General features: G+C 38.1%; 1 protein-coding gene across 2 annotated transcripts in view; it reads left to right on the plus strand.

The window, feature by feature from the left end:
- The first annotated feature begins 872 nt into the window (after positions 1 to 872).
- PCGF6 (polycomb group ring finger 6) overlaps positions 873 to 14,479 on the plus strand; it is a 28,281-nt gene continuing 14,674 nt past the window's right edge. The window contains exons 1-7 of one of the 2 annotated variants that reach the window (XM_059054128.2): positions 873 to 1,323; positions 2,269 to 2,368; positions 2,460 to 2,556; positions 3,352 to 3,407; positions 3,508 to 3,567; positions 4,764 to 4,872; positions 9,748 to 9,775. In XM_059054128.2, the coding sequence (XP_058910111.1) occupies positions 961 to 1,323; positions 2,269 to 2,368; positions 2,460 to 2,556; positions 3,352 to 3,407; positions 3,508 to 3,567; positions 4,764 to 4,872; positions 9,748 to 9,775 (813 nt within the window). In that variant the 5' untranslated portion in view covers positions 873 to 960. Of the gene's footprint in view, positions 1,324 to 2,268; positions 2,369 to 2,459; positions 2,557 to 3,351; positions 3,408 to 3,507; positions 3,568 to 4,763; positions 4,873 to 7,113; positions 8,438 to 9,747; positions 9,776 to 14,479 lie in introns of those variants that run through there. The other variant, XM_067024758.1, reaches the window with a different exon arrangement.

The raw sequence follows: 14,479 nt of genomic DNA on the forward strand, positions 1-14,479 counted from the left end.
AGCAGACTCTTTTTTTTTTAAATTTATTTTATTTTTGGCTGTGTTGGGTCTTCGTTGCTGCTCACGGGCTTTCTTTAGTGGCAGAGAGCGGGGGCTACTCTTCGTTGGGGTGCAGGGGCTTCTCATTGCGGTGGCTTCTCTTGTTGCAGAGCACGGGCTCTAGTCACGCGAGCTTCAGTAGTTGTGGCAAGTGGGCTCAGTAGTTGTGGCTCTCGGGCTCTAGAGGAGCGCAGGCTCAATAGTTGTGGTGCACCGGCTTGGTTGCTCTGCGGCATGTGGGATACTCCCGGACCAGGGCTGGAACCCGTGTTCCTTGCATCGGCAGGCGGACTCTCAACCAATGCGCCACCAGGGAAGACCCAGCAGACTCTTAATAAGTGTTTGTTGAATTAAATATAATTGACTTTCATTTATGTGATGGGGAATTATAGATGGCCTTCAAATTGTGATTAAATTTCCACCCTGTGTCAATACAAGCGTTAATTCCTCCAAATAAATAAACTTACATATTTCAAAATAGAAACTAAATACTTCCTAACGGAAATAATCTTGCATGGAAGAAACGCATAATTGGTACTCAATTGAAATCATTATTATTCGTAATGCAACATAGTTATAGCATCTATTTCATTGCTCTGTGCATCAGTCAGTGCAAACAGAATATTGTTGTTTGAAAGGTACCAATTCCGTCGTTTTCAGAAGGGAGTGCAGAGAGCGACAGCCTTTCAAAGGAAAAAAATGGGTGAGATTCCTCTAAGATGCGGCCTGCAAGCCTCGCCTCATATACCTGAGCGGCTCCGCCTACGCCCCGGCTTAGGTGCGGGGTGGTGAACCACATTTCCCAGCGGGCCTTGCAGGCCTCCCACGCCTGCGCACTGTCAGCACAAGCAGGCGGGCGGAACTCCCGCGCTATCCAGCCACCTGGTCTCGGTCTCGCCTCGCCTGGTCTCTACACCCGGCATGGAGGGAGTCCCTGTGATAACGGCAGGCACCGCGGGCTCTGCCAAGGCCGAGGGAGCCGCAGCCATACCGCCGCCGCCTCCCGTCTCCCCGCCTGCCCTTACCCCGGCGCCCGCAGCGGGTGAGGAGGGCCAGCCGCCACTGCCCGAGGCGGGGGCTCCCGGCTGCTCGGGCTCCCGGCCCCCTGAGCTGGAGCCTGAGCGCAGCCTGGGCCGCTTGAGGGCCCGCTTCGAGGACGAGGACGAGGAGTTGGAAGAGGATGAGGACCTGGAGGAAGAAGAAGAGGAGGAAGAGGAGGAAGAGATGAGCCACTTCTCGCTGAGGCTGGAGGGGGGCCGGCCAGACTCCGAGGACGAGGAGGAGGTATTGATAGCCCCTGTTTGACCACGCCGGGCCTCCTCAATTAGGGCCGGGTTCCCTGCTCGCCTCTGGAGCCTTTGGCACTTGCACAGACCCTCACCTCTCCTTGCGCTGCCTGCTTGTGGCGCGGACCGGCCTTCTGACCCGGCCCGGTTCCCTGTCGACTCATATTGTAACGTTCCTGCAGTCCCTTAAGCTCTCTGGGTCCGACTCACTCATTGAAGCTACTGCGTGCCAGGGATGTAGGTACCAAGGGTACCGGCCTGCTGCCCTCCAGGGGCTTACAGTGGGCCGGGGAAACAGTCCATTTCTACAGGGTGTTGAGAGGATGGGAAACCCTTCCCCACCTAGTCAGTCTCTAATTGGGAGATTTTTTTTTTTTTTTAATGGGGCAGTGCATACTTCATAAAGTTAGACAATATACCTAGCCAGTCAGAATTAATATTAAACACCAGTATCCGGAAAGTTTGTCTATTTTGCGATAATTCATTTAGTAAGATCCTCCTCATCTGGCAATATACAGTATCTCCAAAAGAATGAGATCTTTTCGGAACATTGGTTTATATTGTGTTATTGTAACTTTGATGAGAGTGTTTGAAGGGTTGGAGGTACTGTAACATGTTTCCATGTTGCAAAGTAAGCTACACATTGTTGATAATAAAATTTGGGGATTATCGCTTAAGAATTTGAAAAGGCAAGGACTTGAGGGCTTCCCTGGTGGCGCAGTGGTTGAGAGTCCACCTGCCGATGCAGGGGACACGGGTTCGTGCCCTGGTCCGGGAAGATCCCACCTGCCGCGGAGCGGCTGGGCCAGTGAGACATGGCCGCTGAGCCTGTGCTCCGCAACGGGAAAGGCCACAACAGTGAGAGGCCCGCGTACCACAAAAAAAAAAAAAAAAAAAAAAGGCAATGACTTGTATTTTAAAACTATTTCTATTGCATTTGCAGCGCCTGATAAATCTCTCTGAGCTGACCCCATACATCTTGTGTTCCATTTGCAAAGGTTACTTAATAGATGCAACAACCATTACAGAATGTCTTCATACATGTAAGCATATAGTTCATCATATTTCTAAATAATATGTTCAATTTTTGAAATGTCTTGAAAGTATCCTAATTTCAACATTTTTTTTCAACAGTTTGTAAAAGCTGCATTGTAAGACACTTTTACTATAGCAACAGGTGTCCAAAATGCAACATAGTAGTACATCAGACACAACCTCTTTACAACATAAGGTAAGAAGAATATATAAGTAAAATTTATATTTTAGGTATACTTTTTCTGAAAGCTTGAAATTGTGTAATTGGTAATAAATTCTTGACCTATCTCAAAATGACGAGAAAGGGAAATACATATTCTTTAAAGAAATACATATAGAGCACTTACTGTGTACCAGGCACTGTGATATCCGCTGGGAACTTTAAAAATAAAAAAGGCACAGATCTCTTTTCTTGAAGATTTTAATTTCATCAGTCAAGTTGATGAGGCTAGTTTAGGCTTATCCTTTTCTGTGTATCTAGAATTCTATTTTTAAAACTAATACCTGAAATAACTGGCCTCTTTAGAAAAGGCTGTCTGTCATAGGTCATTGTGGCTTATTAAATTTTCAGTTCATGCTCAGTTTCCTAAGGGAAGAAAAACACTAAAGGTGACCTGCTTTCATTTGTTCAGCAAATACTATTATGTTTTTACTACCTTCATAGAAGAGTGTTTTGCAGATGATACACAGAATTTCAAAATACAGTCTCTGCCCTCCAGCTCACATTCTTATTAAGGGAATAAGACCAGTTCACATGGAACAATTTAGCAAATAGTTCAAGAGTCTATAATTACTTGTAATTATGACCACATACAATTACTTGAGGTTCTCTCAGATGAGAACCATGAGTGCTACCTAAAAGTAACTCAGCTCTGAGAAAGGAGATAGTCACCCCTAAGAGAAAACAGTTACTTACAAAGAGCATCATTCACTCTGTACCAAATGCATTTTTCTGAATTCTGAGGTATTCTCCATCCTTTCCTTTTATTAGGTTGGACCGACAGTTACAAGACATAGTGTACAAATTAGTGATCAATCTAGAGGAAAGTAAGTTTATTTTATTACATAGTTGTGAATCCCAGAATCTCTTCTGACTCTGCTAGTTACATTTTAAGTGTAATTTAGTCTGTGTTTTATCATTTTTTAGGAGAAAAAAAGCAAATGCATGATTTCTATAAAGAAAGAGGTCTAGAAGTACCTAAACCTGGTAAGTTTGGGTGTATACCATAATGTATTTATAGATTAAAGAATACTAACTTAATAAAATTTACTCCCTTTGAGGTTCTTTTTGGTGATAACTGGTTATTTTATGATCAAAGAGAGAGAAAGATTTTGAAGGTAATGATTTACTGTAACCCAATTTAATTATTTATAAGGATTAAAGAGTACAGGCTCTGGAGCTATATATATATATATATTTTTTTTTTTTTTTTTTCTTTTTTTTTTCGGTATGCGGGCCTCTCACTGTTGTGGCCTCTCCCATTGCGGAGCACAGGCTCCGGACGCGCAGGCCTAGCGGCCATGGCTCACGGGCTTAGTTGCTCCGCAGCATGTGGGATCTTCCCGGACCAGGGCACGAACCCGTGTCCCCTGCATCGGCAGGCGGATTCTCAACCACTGCGCCACCAGGGAAGCCCGAGCTATATTGAGTGTGATCTTAGCTCTGCCACCGTACTAGGTGTATGACTTTGGCAAATTACTTCAGTGTCTCAGTTTCCTCTTCTATAAAGCAGGGATAATCATAACAGTTTATAAATTGTTGTAAGGATACATGGAGTAATACAAAGCACTTAAAACAGTGCCTGGAACATAGTAACTGCTCAAATATTACTTTTTATAATGATGGTAATGTCACAGTATGGAAGTTAGATTTGGGTTTAAATCTTCATTCTTCCACTTACTATGTGGGTGACTTTAGGCAAATTGCCTAATCTCATTAAACTGTAATCTCATTTTCTTTACAGTTAAAGTACACAAAATTGTAAATCAACTATACTCCAATAAAATATTTTTTAAAAAAGCATTAGTACCTATGTCATGCAATTATAATAAAGGCTAAATGAGATGGTGCATGTAACGTGCTAAGCATGAGCCCTGAGCCCTGGCACATAGTACTGCTTATTAAGGGCTACCTACAGCCATTGTTGCTGTTATGCTGAGCTCTCTCTGTGGCCCTGATAAACCAGCCATACATGTCTGCCTTCCATTGTGGAGTGCTCCCCAGGCTTGTCATTAATTTCACTGGCTTTGACAGATTAACTGATATTATTTTAAAAAGGGAGAGTGAGTGCTTTGTGATCTTTTAAATAGTCAACATAGTTAAATTTCTGTAATTATTTTCCAAAGATCTCAGTTTATGATATTTATATTCTAACTCAACTTTTTTGTTTGGCTATCAAATAGCTGTTCCACAGCCAGTCCCTTCGAGCAAAGGAAGATCTAAGAAAGTCTTAGAATCAGTGTTTCGTATTCCACCTGAACTTGACATGTCTTTATTACTAGAGTTTATTGGGTGAGTACCCTAAACCTCTACCTCTAAACTTTAAAATAAAGAATTTTTTAAGTCCCAACAGTTACAAAATCATCCTGAACTAAGGTCATATCGAGTTTTTCTGATATCCTTTTAAAAAATAATTCTGAAATATTTAAGTCTTAGAAAAAGGTACTAAAGAGTAGTAAAGTAACCACTTGTATCTCCATCACCTGGCTTTTGAAATAAACCATGCCAATATGGCAGAAGGCACTTGGCTACCTCTTCCTGTTCATTCCCCCCTTCCCTTAGAGGTTAATAACTACTCTCCTAAAAGTAATGATTGTCATTCCCATGCATTTTTTTATGTGTTTGCCACATGTGTATCTATTTCTAAACAATATGTAGAATTGGTTTCAGCCACTTAAAAACTTTAAATGGTATCATACCATGTTTTCTAACTTGCTTTTCTCACTCAGCATTGTGTGATTCATCCATGCTAAAATGTATAACTAGTTCACTCATTTTCACCATTGCCTGGTATTCCCTTAAAATAAATATACCATAATTTATCTTTTCTTGTACTGTGGAACACTTTGTTTCCAATTTTTTTGCTATTATAAACACAGTTGCTTTAAGCATTTTTTAATGTACCTCCTTATATATATATGAGATATTTCTCTAAGAGTGTAGATTTGCTGTGTCTTGGGATATGTTCGTCTTCAGCTTTACTTGGTTTTGCCAAATTATTTTCGAAAGTAGTTGGATATCTCCCTAATTAATAAAAATTGCTTCTTTCAAACACTGTAGCATATGGTGTACTCCATTATCCTCCATTAACAATACCCTGCAATATTGTTCGGCCGACTGTAATCATAGAGTTGGCCTGTATCAAACTGTAGTTTTCAAAATAATGCCATAGTTTGCAGGATAAACTAAAATGCCTTTCTTGGAAGATCTAGATCTTCCATTTTATGTCGCTGATGACTATTTGACTTCTCAGTCACTTCCTCCTTATAACTCTAGCTTGCCTGTATTATTTATTTAGTATCTAGCTTGTACTATGTTGTATTTATCTCTTTATGTATTCATCCTGTGTTCTCAACTGATATTAAGGATCCCTGAGAGGCGAGAAGCCTTTCTTATGCCTCCACAGAGCCCACGTAGTAGTGGTTGATGATAATGAAATAAAGATCTCTTTAGAAGAATGAGAAGAAATCATGTAATACCAGCCTTTAAACCAGCAATTTCTGTTATTAAAGAATGTGTTCCAACCTAAATGTCCAAAAGGGAACTGGTAAAATAGTGGTATATAGCAATGAACATGTGCTAGTAACGTATGTGCTAATATGGAACAATTGCTAAAATTCACTTTCTCAAGTGAAAAAAGCAAGATGCGGAAGAGAATATATAGCATGTGCTCTTTATGTTTTTTTTTTAAAGTGGGTGGTGGGCATATATACATATATATATATATTTTCCCCGCAGGCACAGACCTTCCTAAAAGGACATAAAAGAAAATGTTGATAGCAGTTGCTTCTAAAAAAGGGCACTGGAGTGTATGAGTATAGGATTGGAAAAAGTCTTACTTTTCATTGTATTTGACTTTTTACCATGTAACTTGATTTTTAGTAAGTCTAGTTAATTAAAATTTGAAAATTGAAAGGAATTTATATTTCTAAAAAATTTTCAGGAAATGTAACCTTTTCCACTAAGCACAGTTGGAACTGACAGTTTTTTTATACCTTTTTTGCAAAGTGGCAGTAATGCAAAGATGGCAAATATGTGACAAGTGTGCTACATTACCTCTGTCTGTCCAAAGGAGAAATCAATACTTAATCATGGCAGGCTTTCCTAATGAGTGAGACTTGAGTACTGTGGTCAAAGCAGTCATTACCACTTACTGGAGTTGTTACATTGTTAACACATTCCCTGCTGTAGAAAAAAAGAGCCCTCACTTGGAATAAGATCTCTATTTAAGTCCTAGCTCCTTTGTTATATAGCTTTGTAAAATTGAGCTAATCACTTTCTGTGTATTCATAAGATGTTTATTAAGGTCCTGCTGTGTACCAGCACAGCACTCTGCTAGCTGCTGGGAATGTAATTGGAATAAGTCAGCCATGGCCCTTGCCCTCATGGAACTTGTATTTTTAACTTCTCAGAGCTTCAGCTTCCCTATCTGTAAAACAAGAGAATTGAACCTTATATGTTGATGATTATGATGAGTAGTCTGCCTGCGTCATAAAATAGTCTTTTATCTGTTTTCAAATGGTTATGGGGAAGAAAGCTTCCAATGTGGCAAAGAGTCCTTTTGAAGAAGTCGCCAGTCCTCAGAGTTAAATCCCCACATGTTTACTACATTGAAAAGCTTGGTGTTACCACTGAAGTCAGGCTACTGAGGGTAACCCATAGGAAGCTCTTTCATGGCAGGACAAATGGCAGGTGAGTTTTAACCTGATGCAAGTACAAGGGCGAATTTGGTCCAGCTGGTGACCCTGCTTGAATTGGATTAGCAAGAATCCTGAGGTAGGTTCAGCCTGTGGAAGTGATTTTTCAACCACTGGAATGAATATGAGATTCCCCGCCCCCCTAAATTTGGTATGCCTGTTTTGTGATCTTAAGATAGTCTTGTACAGTACTTCTCCTTTTTGTTCTTCAGTTTCTGTGTGTAAAGTAGAAGATTATAAAAAGAAATAACCTTAGGCAGTATAGTGTGTATAGAAAGAGCATAGACTTTGAAGAGTGTAACTCAAGGTATGTAACCCCTAGGATGTAGCTTAACTTCTCTGATCATCAGTTTCCATATTTCTAAATTGGGGATGATAATACCAACTCACAGGATTGTTATAAGAATCAACATATGGTATTCCTAACATGTCTAAACTATTATCAGTATATGAATATTGAAATAATGCAGGGTCATTCAGAAATAAAGATTAAAGTAGTCTGTGGTGCTGTAATGTGTACAACATCTGCCTAGTAAAGAAAATGGACTCACATGAAATAAGTGTATGAGAGAAGATATGGCAAAAATTTAATGCAATCTTAAACTCAGTGGTGTTTAGTAAACCAGGGAGGTGCTATCCCACTGTATGCTATGTTATCCAACTGGGGTCTTATGTTCAGCTCTAGGCACTACATTTTAAGAGAGGTGTTAGTAAATTGAGGTGTAATCAGAATAGTCAAAGGTGTGAAAACCATGTCATGTGTAGTAGCAGAAAGATTGAATCTAATTCACAAGAGTAACAAAAGGCAAAACTAGGACCAATAGGTATAAGTTACAGGGAGAAACATATTTGATTCAGTACAAGCAAGCAATATCTAACAAAGTTGCCCACAAATGGAATGAACTGACTTGTAAGTTAAGAAGCTATCTCTTTAGATATTCAAGCAGAAGCCAGATGCCCATATATCATGGATTCTATAGAGGTAATTCTTATAATGAAAAATGTATTTTATTTATTTATTTATTTTGGCTGCGCAGCTTGCAGGATCTTAGTTCCCCAACCAGGGATCGACTTGCATCCTTGGCAGTGAAAGCATGGAGTCCTAATCACTGGACCACCAGGGAATTCCCAAGGATATTTTATTTTGTAACTCTTAAGATATTATAGGGCTTCCCTGGTGGCGCAGTGGTTGAGAATCCGCCTGCCGATGCAGGAGACACGGGTTCGTGCCCTGGTCCGGGAAGATCCCACATGCCGCGGAGCAGCTAAGCCCGTGAGCCATGGCCGCTGGGCCTGCGCGTCCGGAGCCTGTGCTCCGCAACGGGAGAGGCCACAACAGTGAGAGGCCCGCATACTGAAAAAAAAAAAAAAAAAAAAAAAAGATATTATAATCTTAGATTTACATCTATATATAATGTGCATACATAAATTATGTTTTGTGTTTGTCAATATAACATATTCTATAAATAGATATTTATACTATCTATATTGTATATTAATATATTTCTCTATATTTGTATTATAAGAATACTCTAGATGATGCAATCGTGATCTTGCCTATTCTTCACAACATAATAGGAAAGAAAGAATGTGAGCTTTGGGAATTCCCTGGCGGTCCAGTGGTTAGGACTCAACGCTTTCACTGCCCTGGCCCAGGTTCAGTCTCTGGTCAGGGGAACTAAGATCCAGTGCAGCGTGGCCGGAAAAAAAAAAAAAAACAAAGAATGTGGGCTTTGATTTGTACACCTGCTTTTGAAACCCAGCTTTATTACTTACTAGCTGTGTGACCTTAAGCAAGTTATTCAGCCTCTCTGAGCTTAATTTTCCTTATCTGTAGAATGGTGATGCTAATGCCTGACTTAAAGGGTTACTGTGAGAACAGAATGAGAAACATGCATAATATATGAAGACCTAATATAATGCCTGGTGCGTAGTAGATGGTCAAAAAAAGTTTGTTCCTTGTCTCCTCATGATATAAAAGTAACTGATTTAATCAAGAAATCTCTTTGTACTTTTAGGGGAAAAGCAAACTGAGTAAATCATGCCCAGGTGATTATGTTACAAGTAAAACAACAGGAAATGTAGCAGCTTTCTTGTAAGGACTCTATCTTGTAAACGTTGCTATCAAGAAAAAAACACATTAATTATGACAGAAAAAAAGAAGTTTTACTTTAAGCTAGAAAATGTTAGAATGCTACATGTGGGGGAAATAGAAATATTAAGAGTATACTTTTAACTCCTGGAAGTAAATATACAAAGCAATGTAAAATACTGTGTAAAACTGCCTTTGCCTTACCACTAGGTGGCAGATATGACAATTAACTACATTTGTTTATTTCATAAAGGGTTAGGTGACTGTGTTTTAAAATTAAGTTGATGTTCCTCAAATATGTGTATTTATGTTATTTTTCTGTGTTATATAATTAAACATATAGTTCAAAAATTGATTAATTTTGCTTTCGTTTTTCAGTGCTAATGAAGGCACAGGACATTTTAAGGTATTTTACTTTTATTTTTCATTTACTTTACAAGAGGACCCTGTACCACACAAATTTAAGATTAGCAATCTTATGGAGACTGTCTTCAATTACAGTCTATAAAATTTGTTCTATAGATAAAACTTGTTGAAATATGAAGTACATTCAGTAATGCTCTCTTATAATAGGTTTATGAGAAAAGAGTTATTAAGTAGGGATTTGTTATTAATTCAGAACAGTGGTCTAAGGAAAAATAAGTAATTTTAAAAACTGAAACCAAATGCTGTGTTAATTCGGTGATTAAAAAAATGTTTCAAAGCATTTTTTGTGTATTTGGCATTTAGAGTTAAATATGAGCTTAAAATTTCATTTGCATGTAACATCTTTGGTTGAAGTTAGCCTGCCCCAACTTGTTACTTCAATCACTTACTGAAACTTTAAAGGTAAGAATGAACTCTTTTGTAACATACTTAAGTTCAGAGTTGTCTTAAAGGCTTCAGTATCACAGGTGCCATTGTACATAGTGTTGCTCCTATAGTATGAGTCATTCAGGAAAAGGTGACTTTTTTAAAAGGGGTAAATCAGGCCTATAGTTACTTGGGCTTATAAATAGATAAGGAAATAGTTGACTTTGATCTGCTTAGATTTTCAGTGACTTTGTCAAAGTCTATACTAAAATATGGGTGAATTATACCTGGTTGGGCATAGTGTTTTGTTTTGTGACTATAATGGCTTAGGGGACATGAATTGAAGCGTAGGAATAAATGAGTACTTTTCTGGATGAAGTATATTATATGTTTTTCCCAGAGATCATTGTGATGGAGGGAATGCAGTATAGGTTTGGTAACTTTTTACCTCTTCTAAGTTGTAAAATACCAAACTTATGGTGATTAACTTTAGGAATGCCTTTCATAGTGTGCTGGGTGGGAAAGTAGCATATAAGTTTCTATATGGGACAAGTATAGAGTCATATGCTCCTAGAGTTCACTGAAGACACCTGTCCAGTGACCTGTAGTAGCCAGACGAGCCAACATAGTATAAAAATCTCGTGAAGAAAGAACTAAAAATTAAATTAAAATATTAGCCTATTGCTTCCGCGAAAGCACATATGCACTTAGAATATTTATGTAGTTCTGATCCTCATATATCAAAAAAAATGACACTACCACCTATGAAGTATTCTTGCCAAAAGAAATGTGAAGCTGATCATATCCCTAGATTACTAATTTACAGGAAATCCAGGGGACACAGGAACTTATTAAATTACTCTGTAAGAATATATAATAAGCCAAATCTAAACAGTGGAAAACTGCAGGACAAACAGTTCTGTTTCTTCAGCAAATAAAAGGTGAAGACGTAAAGAGGGGACATGTAGATAGAACATACTGATTAAAAGAGACTCAAGGGACATCGGTGTATGGCATTTATTTGGATTGGATTTGAAAATAAACTAAAAAATTTATGAGATGATAGCCCCAAATTGTAAGTAACCCAGATATCCATCAACTGATGAATGGGTACACCAAACATGATATATCCATACAATGGAATAGTATTTGGCAATAAAAAGGAATGAAATATTGATACATGCTACAACCTGGATGAACCTTGAAGACATGTTAAGTGAAAGAATCTAGGCACCCAAAGACCATGTTATATGATGTCATTTATATGAAATGTCCAGTATAGGCAAAAGCATAGAGAAAGGAAGTAGATTAGTGGTTTCCAGAGGCTTGGGGGAGAGGGGAAATTGGGAGTGATTATTAATTGGTACGGGTTTCTTTTTGGGTGATGAAAATGTTCTGAAATTAGATAATGGTGATAGTTGCACAACTTTATAGATGTACTAAAAACCATTGAATTGTATACTTTAAAATGGTGAATTTAATGATATGTGAATTATATCAATAAAGCTGTTAAATTTTAAAAAACAAGCCAAGATCCAATAGAAATTTCGAATAGAAGCATTGTTTGTAGTATATTTAGTGTATACATTTGAGAATACAAAAATATATCTGATAAAAATAATATATGCATAAATTAGAATTTTAGCTTGAGTCCATCACTGGTTATTATATTTTGTGTGTGAAATCTTTGTTTTATTTTTATTCTCTCTGTAATGACAACCCTAAAAATAATAAAATCATTTTCTAAGGTAAGAAAATTGAGATGGTGAAATTTGTACATTTACTGTCTGTTTTCTGATATCAAGGAATTTTAAAGTATGATAGTGGTATTATGTTTTTAAAAAGAGTTCTTATTTTTTAGAGATACATACTGAAGTAATTCAAATGAAATGATGTGTCTGGGGTTTGCTTCAAAACAAAACTGGAGAATGGGGTCCAGGAAGCAGTTGGGGTAGGAAATGGGTGGGGTATATTTAAAACAAGATTGGGTTTGAGTTGATAAAGCTAGCTTTATAGAAGTTTATTATACTGTTCTTATAGTTTTGAGGCATTAAGTTTTCACTGTTAACTAATGATACTGATGTTCATATGCAGGCTTATGTCTATAAGAGGTAATGAATATATTGTTTTAGAAACAAATGATCCTATTTCTGCATATTTCGACTATTTTTACTTTGCTAAAACAGTCTTTTTAAAAATATTTTCTTAGCTAACACATTGGCAATCTTAACATTTTTCTTTTAATTCTGTATTTATAAGGGAGTTCTAGCTTTTGATATTATAGCTCAGTATTCTCTACTACTTAAAAAGCTGTTTTTATACCTTGTCTTTTATTTATTGTTCAAATAAATATGTCTGACTAGGATGATGCCTAAACTATTCACCATGTACACTTATGGCATGAAAATCATAAAGTCTGTTTGCTACATTTAATTTAAAAGTGTTTCATCAAGCAGTAATATAGTTGAGAAAATTTTTTCTTTAACTTTTAATTATGAAAATGTTTAAATATACTGAAGAGTAGACAGAATGGAACCTCCATGCATCCATCACACAGCTTTGCCAATTAACTAATGACCAATTTAATTTCTTTTATACCTCCATCCACTTCCCTTCTTTCTTTTTTTTTTTTGGCCTTGCCACACGGCTTGTGGGATCTCACTTCCCCGCCAGGGCTTGAACCTGGGCCACAGCAGTGAAAGCGCCAAATCCTAACTACTAGGCCACCAGGGAATTCCCACACTTCCCTTCTTTCTTTCTTTCTTTTTTTTTTTTTAAATTTATTTTTATTTATTTATTTTTGGCTGTGGTAGGTCTTTGCTGCGTGTGGGCTTTCTCTCTAGCTGTGGCGAGCGGGGGCTACTCTTCATTGCGGTGCACGTGCTTCTCATTGCAGAGCATTAGCTCTAGGTGCATGGGCTTCAGTAGTTGTGGCTCACGGGCTCTAGAGTGCAGGCTCAGTAGTTGTGGTGCATGGGCTTATTTGCTTCCTGGCGTGTGGGACCTTCCCAGACCAGGGGTCGAACCTGTGTCCCCTGCATTGGCAGGCGGATTCTTTTCTTTCCTTTTTTTTTTTTTTTTTTTAAATTAATTAATTAAATTTTAAAATTTTTGGCTGCGTTGGGTCTTTGTTGCTGTGCACAGGCCTTCTCTGGTTGCGGCGAGCAGGGGCTACTCTGTTGCGTTGCGCGGGCTTCTCATTGCAGTGGCTTCTCGTTGCAGACACGGGCTCTAGGGGCGCGGGCTTCAGTAGTTGTGGCTCGCAGGCTCAGCAGTTGTGGCACGCGAGCTCTAGAGCACAGGCTCAGTAGTTGTGGTGCACAGGCTTAGTTGCTCTGCGGCATGTGGGATCTTCCTGGACCAGGGCTCGAACCCATGTCCCCTGCATTGGCAGGCGGATTCTTAACCACTGTGCCACCAGGGAAGTCCCTTCTTTCTAATATTATTCTGAATGAAATCCCTGGCATTTTGCCATTTCATCTGTAAAGTGTTCCAGTACTCTTAAAAGATGAGTCGCTTTTTTTAATGACTACATAGCATACCAAAAAAAAAGTTAGAGAATTTCAGTGTTGAGAAGGATAAAAATAAAGTGACAGAACTATTCTAGATTAAAGGAGGTTACAGAAACATGACAGAAAAATGCAATGTGTAATCCTTCATTAGATTCTGGATTGAAATAAGAACAACTTGTAAAGGACATTATTAGGACAACTGGAGAAATATGAATTTGGACCCATTTAAATAATTGCATTGTATTAATGTTATAAATTTCCTGATAATTATATTGTAGTTATAGAGGAGAGTCCCTTTATGCTGAGATGATAACTGCTGGTATATTTAGGGGTTAAATATCTCAGTGTCTGCAAGTAACTTAAATAATAAATGTACACGTGTACACACACATATTACATACATTGGAAGGGATGAAGCAAATATAGCAATATGTTAATCATTTGTAAAGTAGGTGAAGGCTATCTGGATCTTCATTTACTAGTCTTGTAACTTCTTTGTAAGTTTGTGATTTTTCAAAAGGTTGAAGGTGGCGAATAAAAAGAAAGTAAGTTTCTTACCAAATATCTAGTCAGTGTACAAGTTTTTATCTCAGTCGTAGTGGATGTTTTGTTTTGTTTTTTTAACATCGTAAGTCAGAATCCAAATAATGTTCACACATTGTGATTGGTGGATAGGTTTTTAAATCTGTAAGTTTTCTGTTTCTTTTTTCTTGCAATTCATTGTTGACAAAGCTGGGTCATTTGTGCTATAGTTTCCTACGGATTGGGATGTTGCATCTCTGTGCTATGATTTAACATGTTCTTCT

Source organism: Kogia breviceps, chromosome 2 (assembly GCF_026419965.1).
Source record: "Kogia breviceps isolate mKogBre1 chromosome 2, mKogBre1 haplotype 1, whole genome shotgun sequence".
Taxonomy (NCBI): Eukaryota; Metazoa; Chordata; class Mammalia; order Artiodactyla; family Physeteridae; genus Kogia; species Kogia breviceps.